Genomic DNA, 21,254 nt, shown 5'->3' with positions numbered 1-21,254 from the left:
TGAGAAGGTGACAACATTTGGTGCGATTATTCGCAAATGAAAGAAACACAAAAGAACTGTCAATATCCCTCGGCCTGGGGCTCCATGCAAGATCTCACCTCGTGGAGTTGCAATGATCATGAGAACGGTGAGGAATCAGCCCAGAACTACACGGGAGGATCTTGTCAATGATCTCAAGGCAGCTGGGACCATAGTCACCAAGAAAACAATTGGTAACACACTACGCCGTGAAGGACTGAAATCCTGCAGCGCCCGCAAGGTCTCCCTGCTCAAGAAAGCACATATACATGCCCGTCTGAAGTTTGCCAATGAACATCTGAATGATTCAGAGGACAACTGGTGAAAGTGTTGTGTCAGATGAGACCAAAATGGAGCTCTTTGGCATCAACTCAACTCGCCGTGTTTGGAGGAGGAGGAATGCTGCCTATGACCCCAAGAACACAATCCCCACCGTCAAACATGGAGGTGGAAACATGATGCTTTGGGGGTGTTTTTCTGCTAAGGGGACAGGACAACTTCACTGCATCATTTGACGGGGCCATGTACTGTCAAATCTTGGGTGAGAACCTGCTTCCCTCAGCCAGGGCATTGAAAATGGGTCGTGGATGGGTATTTCAGCATGACAATGACCCAAAACACACGGCCAAAGCAACAAAGGAGTTGCTCAAGAAGAAGCACATTAAGGTCCTGGAGTGGCCTAGCCAGTCTCCAGACCTTAATCCCATAGAAAATCTGTGGAGTGAGCTGAAGGTTCGAGTTGCCAAACGACAGCCTCGAAACCTTAATGACTTGGAGAAGATCTACAAAGAGGAGTGGGACAAAATCCCTCCTGAGATGTGTGCAAACCTGGTGGCCAACTACAAGAAACGTCTGACCTCTGTGATTGCCAACAAGGGTTTTGCCACTAAGTCATGTTTTGCAGAGGGGTCAAATACTTATTTCCCTCATTAAAATGCAAATCAATTTATAATATTTTTGACATGCGTTTTTCTGGATGTTTTTGTTGTTATTCTGTCTCTTATTGTTCATATAAACCTACCATTAAAATTATAGACTGATCATTTCTTTGTAAGTGGGCAAATGTACAAAATCAGCAGGGGATCAAATACTTTTTCCCCCACTGTAATGCAACTCCCGAGCACGGTTAGCCTAGATTTCCCCGGGAACAAACAGCAAAATTAAGATTATCATCCTATCCTCGTCGCCAAATTGTCGTGGAATTATTCGAATCAAAGGAGAGACTTTTAGATTTCTTCAAAACAATGTAACTATATTATTTCATTACTGCAGTAATGGAGTTGGTCGGTAACCACCCTTAAGGTAATCACTGAGAACTCTACGAGCAGAACTAAGCCAGAGAATTTTATGGTTAAGACGCATCCACCTGAATACGTGACAAACAACAGATTTGTGAAATTATACAAAGGTACATTGTGCTTTCATGCAATAGACAGCAAGATTTACATTGCACCAGGTTTCTAACTCTAGGTCATTTACTACTTGTTTCTACAGGTTATACAAAAATACTAGTGCAACATAGGACACTAGATCCTTCCCTTAATTTATGAAGTCCAGTATTCATCTGCCATGTGGGAGAAATAAACTGGAGGGAGGTTCTGCCTGGTACCGGCAGACAGGCACACAGACACTAAGCATGGAATGGAATGCAGTCTTTAGGTTTTATCACCAAGGCATCGTAAATCAACTGTCAGCGTTAAGCCTCAGAGACTCATCTCAGAAGAACAGACATTGTGAAAATACTAATGTGAATACATTCTAATATGAAAGTAATGTGATTAACATAATGTTGTAATTCTACCACACCCTATTGATGTAGTGTTGTGATTCCTGCAGGCCTGACAACCACTTCCTAGAAGCCATCTGCTGTTTCCCAATGGTCTACTTCATGGCTGGAACTATAGATAAGTAGGTGTTCATTACTCTTTCATTACTGGAACGCCCCACTTCACAGAATTCCAATGACCCTGGTCAATTCCAATGACATCCCAATGACATTATGCAGTGCCCCCCTCATTTACACATTAATTAGCTATACAGTGCATTTGGAAAGTATACGTTACAGCCTTATTCTGAAATTGATGAAGTTGTTGTTTTTCCGAATCAATCTCCACACAATATCCCCTAATGACAAAGCAAAAACACAAATTGTTGCAAATTTATTCCAAATAAAAAATTGAAAATATCACATTTACATAAGTATTCAGACCCTTTACTCAGTACTTTGTTGAAGCACCTTTGGCAGCGATTACAGCCTCGAGTCTTCTTTGGTATGATGCTACAAGCTTGGCACACCAGTATTTAGGGAGTTTCTCCCATTCTTCTCTGCAGATCCTCTCAAGCTCTGTCAGTTTGGATGGGGAGCATCGCTGCACCGCTATTTTCAGGTCTCTCTAGAGATGTTCGATCAGGTTCAAGTCCGGGCTCTGGCAGGGCCACTCAAGGACATTAAGAGACTTGTCCCAAAGCCACTCCTGTGTTGTCTTGGCTGTGTGCATCTCAAGGATGATCAATGGAAACAGGATGTCCAAAACCTTTTTTCACTTTCTATTTATGTTAAGCGGTAATGTGTGTAGATTGATGAGAATTATCTTTATTTAATCCATTTTAGAATAAGGCTGTAACGTAACAAAATGTGAAAAAAGTCAAGGGATCTGAATTCTTTCCGACTGCACTGTATATTATGTCACATATCATTACTATCCAGGGGATTTGCAATTAACGAGTGTCATTAATGACACATTATAGGTCAGGTAAAAGTCATGAATGTCATAATATGATATATTGTGTTGGGTTCTCTTTGTGGCAGCTTGTCACGATGTGTTTTGTTATGATGGGTTCTCTTTGTGGCAGCCTGGACAATCTTCTGCAGTGTGGCATCATCTATGCTGATAACCTGGTGGTGGTGGACAAGGAGAGCACCATGAGTGCTGAGGAAGACTATATGGCAGATGCCAAAACCATAGTCAACGTACAGACCATGTTCAGGTATGCTGTGAGATGCCTGCTTCTATGTTTAATGATATACAGTAAATGCGCTGCACACAGATTGGTTGATGGTCTTCATTTCAAGTAACCTATTACGGCACAGTGTGGACTGCTTACAGTATAGTAAATCATTATAAATACTCTGTCTTTAAAATTCAAGAGGGAAATTCATTTTTCAAGCATGGAACTGACATAAAACAATTAAATACACACTGGAAATTCAAACGAAATTCAGATGAATGTATCAGATGAAAGTCTCAGATGAAAGTCACATGAAATTCAGATCAAAGTTTTTTTTTTTTTTTTTTTCATGTCATAATGAAGTTAGATGAGAGTCAGATGACAGTCAGATGAAAGTCAGATGACAGTCAGATGGAAGAGTCAGATGAAGTGTTATATGAAGGTGTTAGATGCGAGTCAGATGACAGTCAGATGACAGTCAGATGGAAGTGTCAAATGAAGTGTCAGATGAAGGTGTTAGATGACAGTCAGATGAAAGTGTTAGATGAGAGTCAGATGAGAGTCAGATGAAAGTGTCAGATGAGAGTCAGATGAGAGTCAGATGAGAGTCAGATGAAAGTGTTAGATGAGAGTCAGATGACAGTCAGATGAAAGTGTTAGATGAGAGTCAGATGACAGTCAGATGACAGTCAGATGAAAGTGTTAGATGAGAGTCAGATGACAGTCAGATGAAAGTGTTAGATGAGAGTCAGATGACAGTCAGATGACAGTCAGATGAAAGTGTCAGATGAAGTGTCAGATGACAGTCAGATGGAAGTGTCAGATGAAGTGTCAGATGAAGGTGTTAGATGACAGTCAGATGAAAGTGTTAGATGTAGTTGTTTTTCATGAAAGTAAAATGAATAAACCATTGGGTGAAACTATATTAAACAGCATCTGTCAGAGCATCTATCATGGTAGAAAAGTTTCATTCAACATCCCAAAACTGAAACCATGCATCACCGCTAGATTGGTACTTACCCGTGAGCCCAAAGCATGGAATCTCTTTGACTCCTTCCTTCCTTCCTACTCTCTCTCTCTCTCTCTCTCCTCTTCCTCCACAATCTCCCTCCACCCTCTCCCTCTCTATCTACCCATCTATCCCTCCAGGCTGTTCCCCAGTCTTAGTATCATCACTGAGCTGACCCACCCTTCCAACATGAGATTTATGCAGTTCAGAGCTAAGGACTGCTACTCTCTGGCTCTCTCCAAACTAGAGAAGGTGAGTTCAGCGTGGGGGCATGTAACTCCTCCATCTTTAGATCTCAGAATTCAGGCCTCGTTACTGACTCTCTGTCTGTGTGGATGTCATGTGGGAGGGGAACTCTGTTACACAGACTCAGACATGAAGATATAAAGCTCTGGACTGGGTTAACAAGCCAGCTGATGACATTTCATGTGCTCTCTCTCCCTTCCCTCTTTCTCTCATTCTCTATCTCCTCCCTCTCTCCTCTCTCTCCTCTCTTCCCCCTCTATCTCATCCCTCTCCCCTATCTGCTCTATCCTCCCACTCTCTCTCTCTTCTCCCTCCCTTTCTCTCTCTTCTCCCTCCCTTTCTCTCTCCTTCCCTCCCTCTCTTTCTCTGCTCTCTCCTCCCTCTCCCCCTTACAGATAGAGCGTGATAAGGGTTCCAACCTGGCCTTCATGTTCCGTCTGCCGTTCGCTGCAGGCAGAGTGTTCAGTATCAGTATGCTGGATACGCTGCTCTACCAGGTGGGTATTAGGGGTTATATCCCAAATAGCAACCTTTTCCATATGTAGTGCATTACGTTTGACCAGGGCCTATAGGGACTGAAGACATTTCTGAATATGTAGGGAATAGGATACCATTTGGGACGTAGCTAGGGAGTTTATCCGCAGTGTATCACCTTGTCTCAGCCAGCAGAGTGTAAATGGACTGTTTGATCAGCTTAGTCTCTCCCGTAGGCACAGATCTATGATCAGCTTAGTCTCTCCCTTAGGCACAGATCTATGATCAGCTTAGTCTCTCCCTTAGGCACAGATCTATGATCAGCTTAGTCTCTCCCTTAGGCACAGGTCTATGGTCAGCTTAGTCTCTCCCTTAGGCACAGATCTATGATCAGCTTAGTCTCTCCCTTAGGCACAGATCTATGATCAGCTTAGTCTCTCCCTTAGGCACAGATCTATGATCAACTTAGTCTCTCCCTTAGGCACTATGATCGGCTTAGTCTCTCCCTTAGGCACAGATCTATGATCGGCTTAGTCTCTCTCTTATGGCACAGGTCTATGATCAGCTTAGTCTCTCCCTTAGGCACAGGTCAGCTTAGTCTCTCCCTTAGGCACAGGTCTATGGTCAGCTTAGTCTCTCCCAGAAAAATAGAGAGAGAGAGAGAGATCTACCGTATGTTTAAGAGCTATGTGATCATTCACTACTCTATAATGTTTCCTCTGGGACTAGAAATTTGTATTTTCAGCTATGGTTCCTCCTGTTTGTTAATGCATTCTCTTGTTTTTACAGTCATTTGTGAAGGACTATATGATTCCCATAGCAAGACTTCTACTAGGCCTGGACACCACGCCAGGGTCGGGTTACCTGTGTGCAGTAAGTATGGATATCTACAGTATGTTAGGGTGTGTGTGTGTGTGTGTGTGTGTGTGTGTGTGTGTGTGTGTGTGTGTGTGTGTGTGTGTGTGTGTGTGTGTGTGTGTGTGTGTGTGTGTGTGTGTGTGTGTGTACTGAATGTGTCTACTTCCCTGCTCTTCCCCAGATGAAGGTGACAGAGGAGGACCTGTGGATCAGGACATATGGCAGGTTGTTCCAGAAGCTGTGTTCCTCCAGTGCTGAGATTCCTATAGGCATCTACCGTACAGAGTCTCACATGTTCTCCTCCTCTGAGGTAAGACAGAATGGACACAGACCCTGTTCAAATACTTTAAAGATGCATCCTTCCTTCCGTTCTGCCTTTCTTCATTCCTTCCTTCCTTCATTCCTTCCTAAATTCCTTCCTTCCTACCTTAATTCCTTTCTTTCTTCCCTTCTTTCTTCCTTTTTGGCCTTAGAAGGATACTTTAGGATTTTTTCATACTTGACACAGAGACATAAAAATGGTATCTACCAGTTGATCTGACTCTGGGGAAGTAGATAAAGGGCCTCGTTGCCAAAATCCCAAAGTATCCCTTATTTTTTTCCTTCCTTGTTGAAGTACAGTGGGGCAAAAAAGTATTTAGTCAGCCACCAATTGTGCAAGTTCTCCCACTTCAAAAGATGAGAGAGGCCTGTAATTTTCATCATAGGTACACTTCAACTATGACAGACAAAACGAGGGGAAAAAAATCCAGAAAATCACATTGTAGGATTTTGAATGAATTTATTTGCAAATTATGGTGGAAAATAAGTATTTGATCAATAACAAAAGTTTATCTCAATACTTTGTTATATACCCTTTGTTGGCAATGACACAGGTCAAACATTTTCTGTAAGTCTTCACAAGGTTTTCACACACTGTTGCTGGTATTTTGGCCCATTCCTCCATGCTGATCTCCTCTAGAGCAGTGATGTTTTGGGGCTGTCGCTGGGCAACACGGACTTTCAACTACCTCCAAAGATTTTCTATGGGGTTGAGATCTGGAGACTGGCTAGGCCACTCCAGGACCTTGAAATGCTTCTTACGAAGCCACTCCTTCGTTGCCCGGGTGGTGTGTTTGGGATCATTGTCATGCTGAAAGACCCAGCCACGTTTCATCTTCAATGCCCTTGCTGATGGTAGGCTTTGTTACTTTGGTCCCAGCTCTCTGCAGGTCATTCACTAGGTCCCCCCGTGTGGTTCTGGGATTTTTGCTCACCGTTCTTGTGATAATTTTCACCCCACGGGGTGAGATCTTCCGTGGAGCCCCAGATCGAGGGAGATTATCAGTGGTCTTGTATGTCTTCCATTTCCTAATAATTGCTCCCACAGTTGATTTCTTCAAACCAAGCTGCTTACCTATTGCAGATTCAGTCTTCCCAGCCTGGTGCAGGTCTACAATTTTGTTTCTGGCATCCTTTGACAGCTCTTTGGTCTTGGCCATAGTGGAGTTTGGATTGTGACTGTTTGAGGTTGTGGACAGGTGTCTTTTATACTGATAACAAGTTCAAACAGGTGCCATTAATACAGGTAACGAGTGGAGGACAGAGGAGCCTCTTAAAGAAGAAGTTACAGGTCTGTGAGAGCCAGAAATCTTGCTTGTTTGTAGGTGACCAAATACTTATTTTCCACCATAATTGGCAAATAAATTCATTCAAAATCCTACAATGTGATTTTCTGAATTTTTTTTCTCATTTTGTCTGTCATAGTTGACGTGTACCTATGATGAAAATTACAGGCCTCTCTCATCTTTTGAAGTGGGAGAACTTGCATAATTGGTGGCTGACTAAATACTTTTTTGCCCCACTGTAAGTGAAAGCAATAGGGATAGTAACCTTGCTTTCACTTGTCAAATCACATAATGATCAGTGATTGTCTCAAGGGTGACAAAAAAAGGAAGGTTGCATTCTGAAAAAGTATTTGAACAAACCCGCCTATGAGTCATCCATAGATTATGGCCAATATATTTGTGCTATAATTGTGCTGCTATTCATTGTAATGATGCTTCATATGTGTCAATTAGTTATTTGGTGCTGCAATTCACACACACAAACATTCTTGATCAAGTAAATGATATTTACTATTGTCAATGCTACTCTGTTCAGTTTTTTTTATTTCATCCATGGTGTGTTTTTGTTTGTTTGGTCTGTCTCATTCCTAGTTAAAGGATGGGTACCCACAGGTAAGATGGCATTATGGTCACATAACTGTCATTATCTGCTGAAATGTGCAGTGCAACAAAAAACAACAGCATACATGTAGCTATTCTGTTTTATTCGGCATGAAACACTTTGGTGAAGCTGTCACCCAAGCGCTTATTCATAATGCATTATAAATGCTTCCAGTTTATAGAACTTCTATCGCTGATGGAAAGTGTTAACAAAACATCCTATTGGATCCTCATACTGTCCACACAGTTGATATGGTATTAACCCTTCACCCTCCCCCTAGTCTCATCACAGTTGATATGGTATTAACCCTTCACCCTCCCCCTAGTCTCATCACAGTTGATATGGTATTAAACCTTCACCCTCTCCCTAGTCTCATCACAGTTGATATGGTATTAACCCTTCACCCTCCCTCTAGTCTCATCACAGTTGATATGGTATTAACCCTTCACCCTCCCCCTAGTCTCATCACAGTTGATATGGTATTAACCCTTCACCCTCCCCCTAGTCTCATCACAGTTGATATGGTATTAACCCTTCACCCTCCCCCTAGTCTCATCACAGTTGATATGGTATTAACCCTTCACCCTCCCTCTAGTCTCATCACAGTTGATATGGTATTAAACCTTCACCCTCCCTCTAGTCTCATCACAGTTGATATGGTATTAACCCTTCACCCTCCCCCTAGTCTCATCACAGTTGATATGGTATTAACCCTTCACCCTCCCCCTAGTCTCATCACAGTTGATATGGTATTAACCCTTCACCCTCCCCCTAGTCTCATCACAGTTGATATGGTATTAACTCTTCACCCTCCCCCTAGTCTCATCACAGTTGATATGGTATTAACCCTTCACCCTCCCCCTAGTCTCATCACAGTTGATATGGTATTAACCCTTCACCCTCCCCCTAGTCTCATCACAGTTGATATGGTATTAACCCTTCACCCTCCCCCTAGTCTCATCACAGTTGATATGGTATTAACCCTTCACCCTCCCCCTAGTCTCATCACAGTTGATATGGTATTAACCCTTCACCCTCCCCCTAGTCTCATCACAGTTGATATGGTATTAACCCTTCACCCTCCCCCTAGTCTCATCACAGTTGATATGGTATTAACCCTTCACCCTCCCCCTAGTCTCATCACAGTTGATATGGTATTAACCCTTCACCCTCCCCCTAGTCTCATCACAGTTGATATGGTATTAACCCTTCACCCTCCCCCTAGTCTCATCACAGTTGATATGGTATTAACCCTTCACCCTCCCCCTAATCTCATCACAGTTGATATGGTATTAACCCTTCACCCTCCCTCTAGTCTCATCACAGTTGATATGGTATTAAACCTTCACCCTCCCCCTAGTCTCATCACAGTTGATATGGTATTAACCCTTCACCCTCCCCCTAGTCTCATCACAGTTGATATGGTATTAACCCTTTACCCTCCCCCTAGTCTCATCACAGTTGATATGGTATTAACCCTTCACCCTCCCCCTAGTCTCATCACAGTTGATATGGTATTAACCCTTCACCCTCCCCCTAGTCTCATCACAGTTGATATGGTATTAACCCTTCACCCTCCCCCTAGTCTCATCACAGTTGATATGGTATTAACCCTTCACCCTCCCCCTAATCTCATCACAGTTGATATGGTATTAACCCTTCACCCTCCCCGTAGTCTCAAGTCTCCATCAATGTAGAGGACACCGGCGGTGACGATCAGAGGGACAACAGACGCGAGTCATGGAAGGAGAAGACCAGAACACACCGGATGTCCACCACCAGCGAATCAGAACACCCGTTACTGAGGAAGAAGAGCCTCCAGTGGGCGCGGCGTCTGAGCCGTAAGAACACAAAACCTCCGAGCCGCTCTGAGCGGTTCTCACAGCAGCGCCTCAACCTGTACCGACGCTCAGAGAGACAGGAGCTGTCTGAGCTGGTTAAGAACCGCATGAAGCACCTGGGACTGCCCACTGTCGGATACGGTGAGCAGAATGTAAAATGGACACCCTGATAGTACTGAGGGGCATTACAGGGTGCTGTGTCTTATTTATTAACTGAGGGGCAGTACAGGGTGCTGTGTCTTATTTATTAACTGAGGGACAGTACAGGGTGTTGTGTCATACTTAGTAACTGAGGGGCAGTACAGGGTGCTGTGTCATATTTATTAACTGAGGGGCAGTACAGGGTGCTGTGTCATATTTATTAACTGAGGGGCAGTACAGTGTGTTATGTCATATTTATTAACTGAGGGGCAGTACAGGGTGTTGTGTCATATTTATTAACTGAGGGGCAGTACAGGGTGTTGTGTCATATTTAGTAACTGAGGGGCAGTACAGGGTGTTGTGTCATATTTATTAACTGAGGGGCAGTACAGGGTGTTGTGTCATACTTAGTAACTGAGGGGCAGTACAAGGTGTTGTGTCATATGTATTAACTGAGGGTGTCACGCCCTGACCATAGAGGGCCTTTTTATTTTCTCTATTTGGTTAGGTCAGGGTGTGATTTGGGTGGGCATTCTAGATTATGTATATCTATGTTTTTTTTATTTCTATGTTGGTCTGATATGGTTCCCAATCAGAGGCAGCTGTCTTTCGTTGTCTCTGATTGGGTATCATATTTAGGCAGCCTTTTCCCACTGGGTTTTTGTGGGATCTTGTTTTTGTATAGCTGCTTTGTAAGCCTGCAGAACTTTATGTTCGTTTTTGTATTTCGTTGTTTTGATGGTGTCCATTTTAATAAAGAGAAAATGTTTGCCTGCCACGCTGCACCTTGGTCTCATCCTTCAGACGAACATAACAGAAGATCCCACCATAAACGGACCAAGCAGCGTGGCAAGGAGGAGTGGACATGGGAGAACATCCTGGACGGCAAAGGATCCTGGACGTGGGAGGAGATCCAGGCCAGATGGGATCGCCTCCCATGGGAACAGGTGGAAGCAGCGAGGGAGGAACGGCGACGATGGAAGCCCGAGAGGCAGCTCCCCCCAAAAAATGGGGGGGGGGGGCACACGGGGAGAATAGCGCAGTCAGGGTTTAGACCTGAGCCAACTCCCCGTGCTTACCGTGGGGAGCGTGTGACCAGTCAGGCACCGTGTTATGCGGTAATGCGCACTGTATCTCCAGTGCGCCTTCACAGCCCAGTTCGTCCTGTGCCAGCGCCCTGCACTTGCCGAGCTAAAGTGAGCATCCAGCCAGGACGAGTTGTGCCAGCCCTACGCTCCAGACCTCCAGTGCGCCTCCACGGCCCAGTATATCCTGTGCCAGCTCCGCACACCCGGTCTCCAGTGCGTCTATCCAGCCTGGTATGCCCTGTGCCTGCTCCATGCACCCGGCCTCCAGTGCGTCTCCCCAGTCCGGTGAGACCTGTTCCGGCTCCACATACAAAGCCTCCAGTGATGATCCATGGCACAAAGCCTCCAGTGATGATCCATGGTCCGGAGCCTGTAGTGATGATCCATGGCACGAAGCCTCCAGTGATAATCCATGGCCTGGAGCCTCCAGTGATAATCCATGGCATGAAGCCTCCAGTGATAATCCATGGCACGAAGCCTCCAGTGATGATCCATGGCACGGAGCCTGTAGTGATGATCCATGGCACGAAGCCTCCAGTGATAATCCATGGCCTGGAGCCTCCAGTGATAATCCATGGCATGAAGCCTCCAGTGATAATCCATGGCACGAAGCCTCCAGTGATGATCCATGGCACGGAGCCTGTAGTGATGATCCATGGCACGGAGCCTGAAGCGACTGTCCCCGGTCCGGAGCCTGCAGCGACGGTCCCCAGTCCGGAGCCTCCAGCAACGGTCCCCAGTTCGGAGTCTTCAGCGACGGTCTGCAGTCCGGAGCCTCCATAGGCGGTCTGCAGTCAAGAGCCTCCAGTGACGGTCTGCAGTCCAGAGCTTCCAGCGACGGTCTGCAGTCCAGAGTCTTCAGCGGTGGTCTGCAGTCCAGAGTCTCCAGCGGCGGTCTGCAGTCCAGAGTCTCCAGCGGCGGTCTGCAGTCCAGAGTCTCCAGCGGCAGTCAGCAGTCCAGAGTCTCCAGCGGCAGTCGGCAGTTCAGAGCCTCCAGCGACGATCGGCAGTTCAGAGCATCCAGTGGGGGTTCCCAGTTCAGAGCCTCCGGCGATGGTCCGGTTCCTCCGGTGATGATCCACGGTCCGGAGCTTCCGGCGACGATCCACGGTCCGGGTCCTCCGGCGACGATCTACAGTCCGGAGCTTTCGGCGACGACCCCCAAAAGAGAGTCGCCACCGAGGATGGCGGATCCGCGAGCAGAGCAGAGTCTATGTCCCACACCGGAGCTGACACCAAGTCCTAAATGCCCACCCGGACCCTCCCCTATTGAGTCAGGTTTTGCGGCCGGATTCCGCACCTTTGGGGGGGGGGGGGGGCGCATCTAGGACTTGGTGTCGGCTCCCATGTGGGACATAGACTCCGCTCGTTGTTTTGACGGTGTTCATTTTAATAAAGAGAAAATGTTTGCCTGCCACGCTGCACCTTGGTCTCATCCTTCAGACGAACATAACAGAGGGGCAGTACAGGGTGCTGTGTCATATTTATTAACTGAGGGGCAGTACAGGGTGCTGTGTCATATTTATTAACTGAGGGCCAGTACAGGGTGCTGTGTCATATTTATTAACTGAAGGGCAGTACAGGGTGTTGTGTCATATTTATTAACTGAGGGGCAGTACAGGGTGCTGTGTCATATTTATTAACTGAAGGGCAGTACAAGGTGTTGTGTCATATTTATTAACTGAGGGGCAGTACAAGGTGCTGTGTCATATTTATTAACTGAGGGGCAGTACAGGGTGTTGTGTCATTTAGTTACGGAGGGGCAGTACAGTGTGTTGTGTCATACTTAGTAACTGAGGGGCAGTACAGGGTGTTATGTCATTTAGTAACTGAGGGGCAGTACAGGGTGTTGTGTCATTTAGTTACTGAGGGGCAGTACAGGGTGTTGTGTCATTTAGTTACTGAGGGGCAGTACAAGGTGCTGTGTCATTTAGTTACCGAGGGGCAGTACAAGGTGCTGTGTCATTTAGTTACTGAGGGGCAGTACAGGGTGTTGTGTCATTTAGTTACGGAGGGGCACTTCAGTATATGTGTAATCTTTCATAGTTTGGCTATTGGTGCTGTATGGAATGAGAATGATGAGGGATAAGTTGGAGAATTTAGGATGGACATTATTGTTGGAGATGTTTGCGGTATATTTTGCTCTAAATTAGATATTATTGTTTGTCAATGACTAATTACTATTCTCAGCAGATGGAAATACTATCGTAGTAATATTATTAAGTTGTGTTGGTTTTTTAAAGACTGTTGTTTTCACCATACAACCTTGCCATCCATTCACCTCACTTCATTGAACACCATTTCAAGGGTTGTAGAGAAGTGTCATAATGCCTCATAACATCAATAACCATATAAACATCCCACAATGCCTTACATTAACATTGAGGAGTATCCCGTGCTCATTCCCCATTATTCAAAGTACTCTACATGACAGTATGACAATGAACCTGCATAACCTGTTATGGATGTGCTTAACCTCTCTATGAATGTGCATAACCCTTCACTTGGATGGAAGGACGACTGAAGCATATGAAGCATTTTGCCTGCACCTCCGGCCTTTCTTTTCCTCTCTCCTCAGCTTCCTTCACCCTCTTTTTGCAAAAGAAAAAATGATTTCTCTATATAATTCTCCATATAATTCCATATAATGCTTATTACGTAATACAGCCAGAAAGGCATTAAAAAAACGGAAAAAAGGCCTTCTTAATAAAGGATTACCGTTATTTTGAAATTGAATGCTTGAGCCAGAAATAGATATTTACATAATAAATAATCAAATAATTCTACAATTATAAAAAATATATATTTAATAGCCTACCGTTTAACATGGGAACATGATTTTTTCTTTCTTTGCCTGTTAGTTTGTTTTTACTTCCCCATTTGAAAACTGCAATTTGCATTTTTGCTGCTTGCCTGACCTTTTCTTTCTTCTCTCCTTTCTTTTTCCTTTCTGCCTTTCCCGTCTGGCTTGTAGAGGATGTTGCTAATCTTACCGCGAGCGATGTCATGAACCGAGTAAATCTAGGATATTTACAAGGTAATCCCACGTACAGTAGTGGTCACATACAGTATGCAACACATTTAATGTAGTCATCACTCTCTTAAACGTGTCAAGTGTTCTGAAAGCATTTGAATGACATCCTATATGTTGGAGAGTAATGCTATTCTGTGACCTATGGTCAAGTAAGAATGTTGTTAGGGGAATGTTTTCTTCTAATATCTCTAATAATTATATTTTGGAAGAAAGTGGTGAATATAGGCCTACCACCATCCCTCTAAAAGGGGAGACAGGTTGAGGTTTGAAGCAGTAGTAGTTTAGTATCTGTTTTGCACATCTATATGAGTAACAGAGTAAGAATGCTGTGATATTGAATGACAGTACTACAGTCACTGGCGTAACACAGCAAGGTCGAAGTTCGCGGCCCCCCCCCCAATGTAAAATCAAAGTATAGACTACCGATCACTGTCCACGGCGCTGAAACTGCGACATGTCTATGTGGCTGCATGCCTATCGGATCAATGGTAAGCTTTCTGTGGTGCCAGGGCTTAGCTTAGCTTTAGGTAATAGATAAATGTTTATTGGTAGGCCTATTTGGTCGTCATTTTCTCATTTTCTCAAGCTATACACAGTGTCGCAAAGCTGCCATTTAGACTGCTGACTGGCGGCAAAAATGTAATTCAAGTTTGAAATTCAAACATTGCAGATTGTAAAGTAAATGTTTGATGCAACTGTATACTAATCAGCTACCAATCGATTGTTTTTTAAATATACAACTGTCCTGTATAGCTACCTGAACCTGGCTGCATGACATGAGCCTTCCTCACGCTCTCTCCCAGCTTGGATAGAAAGTTGCTGTGAATAAAAACAGTCTGTTAATGCTAAATAATACAGTCAGTCCACCCTCAAAACACTAACTCACTAGAGATCGCTTCATTATGCAGTGTAGGCTAATATCTATAGCTATGTACAGTATTTGTCTGCTATTTACTATAAAGTTGTAATAAAAATGACACGTCATCTAGCCTAACAACGAGGGAAAAATTGGTCGCTGCAGGATAAATTTAGCCACTGTTAGTGGTTGAACTCTGCATCTTTTGTACGTCTAAAAGCCTAAACAAATGGGCTGCAAATTTTCAAGGTATATTAAATTAAATCCAGACTCCCCTGGTCTCCTGAAGTCCTTTTTTGTGTGTGAATGTTTTCACCATGGCCTGTAGGTCCAGGTTGCGGGCCAGACTGTTTTCTATATTGAGTATTGTCAACCCAGACAGTCTTTCCTGTGACATTGTGCATTATATGTCCATTGCGCTGCACACAATTTTAACTTAGTCTTGAGTGATGCATGCCAAGATATACCAGAGATAAGGGACTGTTGATATTAAATGCTGGTTCACCGGTGTGAACAATATCACAAACATATGTTTTTTTGTACCATCCCTCAAGAACTGTTGTCCTCCGCTAAAGATGATAATCTGTTTGCATCTGCCAATTTATTGTCTGTCCAGTATCCAGACGACCTGTTCCTAGAGCTTCCTATACAGTTCATCTCTTTCTGTAATGTGTTGAGTCTGGCAATTAAGGAGAATGAGAGGCTCAATTAAAGATGATGCAGAACTGCTTATTTGAAGCACCACTCCCTTCTGACCAGTTTCTGTGATGTTGCTACGGCAATCAAGCTGTTTTTAACCATCCCAGTAACTGTCTCTTCTGCAGAAAGGTTGTTTTCTAAACTAAAACTCATAAAGAACTACCTAAGAGTCATTAGGCTCTCGGTCTGATATGAGCTCTTGAACACCTGAGTAAGCTCCACTCATTACACTGGCACCGTTGTAACCTTGACCAAAACATTTGTTCACCGATATCCCCTTACTTCTCTACTCATTACACTGGCACCGTCGTAGAGTTGACAACGACATTTGTTCACCGATATCCCCTTACTTCTCCACTCATTACACTGTCACCGTTGTAACCTTGACCACGACATTTGTTCACCGATATCCCCTTACTTTCAATCAGTTCAATCATTTATTTTTCAAGGCCTGAGGCACTTTGATCAGTCACATTCCTGAAGCTCAAGAAACAAACACTTAGCTTCCTAGTACATATGGAAATTAAAAAGGTTTATGAATGACTTTTTGAAGGGTTAATGTCAAAAGAATTTGTAAATATATATATATAAACCTCAATGACAGGCGCATGGGCCTCCAGAGTTCGTGGTCCCCCTGTCTTGCGGGGGCTGTGGGGGTGTCTGGTTCGCCAGTGACTACAGTAGCCTGTGAGTGACAGAGTAAGAATGCTGTGTTATTGAACAAGACTACAGTAGCCTGTGAGTGACAGTGTTGGCCGTCTTAGAGTTACAGGGCATTTCAGAGCAGCCGTTAGGAGAGGAGACCAGAACAGGTTAGATGGAGACTCATGATCAAACATCACTACTGCATGACTCTGTGTGATGATGGCAGTGGTGGGTGGCAGACAGTCTTTCTTTCTCTCTGTCCTCTGCATTGTGTGGACTGAAGTGGGAGACATAGGCCTAGTTCACACTTAGGTTGAACAACTGATGTACGGTAGTCAAATATGTTGTAGGCTACATCAGTTTTACCTGTGTTAACTAAGCCTTGTTGACTGGCGATGGATGAGGAGAGATGGCCAGACGGAGTACCAAGTTACTGCAGGGCAGGAGAGTGTGGTTAGATACATTACAGGGTGGTGGGATGGGACAGGACAGAGTGGAGCAGAAAGCATTATGCCTGTGTTGTTCAGAAGGTCAACAGTTCATAGCTATCCGCACACCAAAGCTACACTGGGAATTGTGTAGAAATATAACTGTGGTTGTTAACAGATAATCCCATTTAGCATTTGATTAGCCTAAATACCAAATAATTTGTAATATTCATCACATTTTAGTCCCTCTGAATGACATTACAAGATGATCCTAGATTGATGCTATATTTTGACCCCTTCCAATCCCACACTCCCAATGTATTTTGCTTCACTCTTTGATTAGTTAAGCCTCACTTCGTTTGGTTGAACCTCACTTCGATTGATTGAGCCACACCTCATTTGGTTGAGCCTCACTTCGATTGGTTGAGCCTCACCTCGTTTGGTTGAGACTCACTTCGATTGGTTGAGCCTCACTTCGATTGGTTGAGCCACACCTCGTTTGGTTGAGCCTCACTTCGATTGGTTGAGCCTGCCCTGCCGGATGCCAGAGCATGTCCTATTTGTGTTTGTGGGTCTGTCAACATTTCTATATGGGGGGGCTGAGTGTCGTTGGCATGGCAACCATGGTGACGTGTTGACGTGAGTGACCAGGCAGACGTCTAGAATGTGCAGAAGGTGAATCGATACAGTTGGACAGTGTCTGCATGTCTTTCTTATACCGCGCATGGAGGGATACGCTTGCCTTGTGGCAGCATGGGCCTACCCTGTACCAGCCATGCCCTGTCAGTAACGGTTAGACCTTCTCTCTCTCCTGCCCACTCCGCCTGGCATTATAAGGGGCAAACACAGGTGGGTTTGGAGAAGCAGATGCACTTTACCCCCCAACCCCCAAGCTTGAGCCCCATTCTGTCCCAGGTACACAGCTTCTCACTCTTACACGCAAACAGGTAAAACACACACAGCCCTGACCTTAGATCAGTGACTAGGGGCAACTTGATCCTACTTCAAGACAAGCACAGGACGTCAGGGGATGCTATATCAAGGGGTACACAGTTACACACCATTGATTATATTTGAATAGACATTAAGAAAATGAACACAGGACTCGTAGCAAACAAGATATATACTGTAGACTTGCTTTATATGCATATGAATTTTTATACAAGTCTACACCCTTACTGAAGATCAAGGAGTCAGGGAATCCTATAGTTTCAGTTGCTAAACAGAGCATTAGTGGGCTGATGTTGACTAGTAAAACCAGACCATCTGTGAATACCTGTCCCTGTTCTGTTCCAGATGAGATGAACGACCAGCAGAACACTCTGTCCTACGTTCTCATCAACCCCCCTCCAGACACCATGCTGGAGCTCAATGACATTGTGTAAGTACCGACGAGAGGTGGGATCAGCGGCCTCTTCTTCTCTTTTCAGTATGTACTATACTGTACCTAGCTGTGTCGACTGTACACCAACCTTGGGTATGGTATACAATACTGTTCCCAATTGGGCACAGCAGTCTATTTTGGACAGTACAGTTCTCTAGTAGTGTGTTCTATAAAAATGTGGATGTGACCCAATAGAGTTGGTTTTGCCGTCGTCTCTCTCCAGGTACATTATCCGGTCTGACCCTCTGGCGGGTCCTAATGTGTCGGAGGATCCAGCACAAGGGCAGGGCAGCGGTGGCGGCCGGATGAGGCAAGACTTTGGCACTGAGACCAGGGACGAGACCCACCTGTGAAACCCCCTCACCTCACCCTGATTGCCAACCACCGGCACAATACACACACACACACACACACACACACACACACACACACACACACACACACACACACACACACACACACACACACACACACACACACACACACACACACACACACACACACACACACAGCTGCTATGGAAGGATGCATGAAGAGTGCCTCATCATTAACTAACTACTTCACCCCTTGGAGAGCATCAGACAGACGCGGCCCTCTTGGGGAGCATCAGACAGACGCGGCCCTCTTGGAGAGCATCAGACAGACTCGGCCCTCTTGGGGAGCATCAGACAGACGCGGCCCTCTTGGAGAGCATCAGACAGACGCGGCCCTCTTGGAGAGCATCAGACAGACGCGGCCCTCTTGGAGAGCATCAGACAGACGCGGCCCTCTTGGAGAGCATCAGACAGACGAGGCCCTCTTGGAGAGCATCAGACAGACGCGGCCCTCTTGGAGAGCATCAGACAGACGAGGCCCTCTTGGAGAGCATCAGATAGACGCGGCCCTCTTGGAGAGCATCAGACAGACGCGGTGGCCCTCTTGGAGAGCATCAGACAGACGCGGCGGCCCTCTTTGCAACAGATAAAACAGAAACAATGCACCAGTCACTGGAGGGAGAGAGACGGACTGGAAGCACGCCCCCTTCCGGACAAGTAAGCAACCAGAAGAGAGGATGATGTCAGAGGTCCTGTGACGCTCTGAATATTTAGAGGTTAGTTTGATTTAGCTCGTTCACACGCTTGGTGGGTGGAGCTCGCACTTTAGGACCAATGGAAGGGTGTCACAAGAGCAAACTCTGCCTGTATGGTATGCTGGTGAGCTAGACCAAGCACACCTGGTGTGTGTGTGGGGACTGTGTAGTTATCAGTTACGATAGCAAGTCATGTACGGAGTTTGGTACAGAAATGGTTATTCCTTATCACAATGTTATGGCAGTATTCTTACACATCAATCATGAAAGTACATAAGCACTTTTTAAATTACATTGATTTTCGTTTTTTGATTTTCCTATTTTCAATGTAGAAAACATTGTATCTTATATAGGGACCCTTTTACTGTTCGTTCTGGATGTTTCCCCATTTTGTTTAATAACAGGACATTTCTTATTAAAAGTCTAGAATAGTAAAGGAATTGAAGAAGCTATATAAATTCTTCCATGCCCCTACAGTATGTCGCTCTATTTGTGCCATATGGTATCTGGATATTTATTTTATATCTGTCAGTGTTCTACTTAAGCTAATGTACAATCATTCCCTATTTCTGACAGGATTTTATGAATTATTGTACATTACAGTACAATGATCCTGATTTTCAAAGCGGTTTACCGTGGAAAACCTATGTTGTTTTGCACAATAAAAGACAGGCGCAGTTAAAGTGATAGTTCACTACAAAATTAAAGTTTGTTATATGTTTTCAGATGTCAAAAGTAATCTAATGTAAAGATGAGTTTGAGTTAACTATCACTTGAAGTCTGTTTGTATGGCCAGTACATGGGCTTGGAGTACAGTGTTGCAAGCTGGATTCCAATATGTCCTTTCACTTATACAGGAATCACTTGTACAGTAAATGTAGTATTGTGTGTGCTTTAAATATTGAATCATTATTTAAGGGTTAGGGTATTTATGTTTTATTTTAATTTTTTCGATACTGTTGGACTGATATGTGTGGTTTTATCATTGTAAATAGTCTAACACTTTTAATCCTCATTGTTTGGTTACAAAAAAAAATATGGGTCATTATTACAGAAATGATAACAAGACGGACTTGAAATACTTTTGCACTAAGCTCTGTGGTCGTTAAGAGCGTTATAGCATGACCCTTTAACCCGAAACTTAAACTATACAATAAAACAGACTACCGTATTCACAGCACAGTATGAGTCAGTCTCCATACATTCAGAGAGAGGTGTTAAAAACAAAATATCAACTTAGTTAAGTAAGTTTGCAAAGTTTAAGGATCATTGTCATTGTAAATGATACAATATACTTTGTCCATTTTGATGGAATCTTTTTGGGTAAAGCCATCATACAAATACACACAAAAAGAGTACAGCATAATACATGTGTTTCCTGACTGTATGAATACGATTAGGTTGTTGAGAAAGTTTGTTATGATGGAGGAAAGGCAATTGATACTTTGATATCAGGACTGAAGTTGTTTAAGATATATTTCTTGCTGTGTTTGAGATGTATAGTATTCCATTGATTTACTGTAAGTGTAGATAGAATATGTTTGATTCTAGCCAGGCCCCCAGAAAGGCAGTTTACAGATCTGGAGGACTAAAGAAGAGTACAGTTGGTCACCATGGAAACAATGAGCGTGTACAATCCCATCAATCACCATATAATTAGAATCCATAGAAAATCTGTTTGTGGTTTTTGAAGTTTATACTGTAGTATAGAAAAGGGCATGCAAACATAAAAAGCATGTTTTTAAATAAAGCTTGCCAAACCAGATATGTTTTCCTACAGTTAGGACCTGTGTGAAGTATCACACCTAGAAAATTAATCTGATGATATTATTCCCCGCTTCTTCATTTGATATCTTTATATGGAACCATGCATGTTCTCCAGACTTATCAAAAACCTTTGTTTACTTTATCATGTTTTTAATTCATTGTGAAAAGGTCCATTTTGTACTATTTCTTATTATGAAGTCTGTGTACTTCTCTACCATGGTGTAAAATATGAAACAATAAATGCTACATGCAGCCGGGAACATTGAAATGGATAAACAATCCTGTTGTTTGTTGAATCACAGAGAAACATGATCACTCAGAAACAGCATTGAGATAGCATTGCTGTTAATCATTATTAATGGGATGGCGGCGTTGGTTAGGGTAACACATGTTCAGTATTGATTCACTCTAATGTTGACAATGTACACAGTTATGAAACATAAACCAATAGAAGTAAAAAGATAAGATCACACCAGTATCATATAAAAAAGACTACATAGTGCTATAAAATTCTTAAAGCCACAGCCGGTCCTGTCCCTT

At 43.9% G+C, this 21,254-nt stretch overlaps 1 protein-coding gene across 6 annotated transcripts in view; it reads left to right on the top strand.

Annotated features, from left to right (window-relative positions):
• LOC115200482 (potassium channel subfamily T member 1) overlaps positions 1 to 20,986 on the top strand; it is a 136,092-nt gene extending 115,106 nt beyond the window's left edge. For 4 of the 6 annotated variants that reach the window (XM_029763586.1, XM_029763585.1, XM_029763587.1 and 1 more), the window contains 12 exons: positions 1,855 to 1,926; positions 2,872 to 3,006; positions 4,117 to 4,228; positions 4,618 to 4,719; positions 5,486 to 5,569; positions 5,736 to 5,864; positions 7,753 to 7,773; positions 9,438 to 9,744; positions 13,807 to 13,869; positions 17,332 to 17,409; positions 17,791 to 17,875; positions 18,102 to 20,986. In XM_029763586.1, coding sequence (XP_029619446.1) covers positions 1,855 to 1,926; positions 2,872 to 3,006; positions 4,117 to 4,228; positions 4,618 to 4,719; positions 5,486 to 5,569; positions 5,736 to 5,864; positions 7,753 to 7,773; positions 9,438 to 9,744; positions 13,807 to 13,869; positions 17,332 to 17,409; positions 17,791 to 17,875; positions 18,102 to 18,231 — 1,318 coding nt within the window. In that variant the 3' untranslated portion in view covers positions 18,232 to 20,986. The remainder of the gene's footprint in view (positions 1 to 1,854; positions 1,927 to 2,871; positions 3,007 to 4,116; positions 4,229 to 4,617; positions 4,720 to 5,485; positions 5,570 to 5,735; positions 5,865 to 7,752; positions 7,774 to 9,437; positions 9,745 to 13,806; positions 13,870 to 17,331; positions 17,410 to 17,790; positions 17,876 to 18,101) is intronic. The other 2 variants (XM_029763590.1, XM_029763589.1) reach the window with 2 other exon arrangements.
• The last annotated feature ends 268 nt before the right edge of the window (positions 20,987 to 21,254 follow it).

This window comes from Salmo trutta, chromosome 9 (assembly GCF_901001165.1).
Source record: "Salmo trutta chromosome 9, fSalTru1.1, whole genome shotgun sequence".
In the NCBI taxonomy this organism is placed as follows: Eukaryota; Metazoa; Chordata; class Actinopteri; order Salmoniformes; family Salmonidae; genus Salmo; species Salmo trutta.
This window is presented reverse-complemented; position numbering and strand designations above follow the sequence as displayed.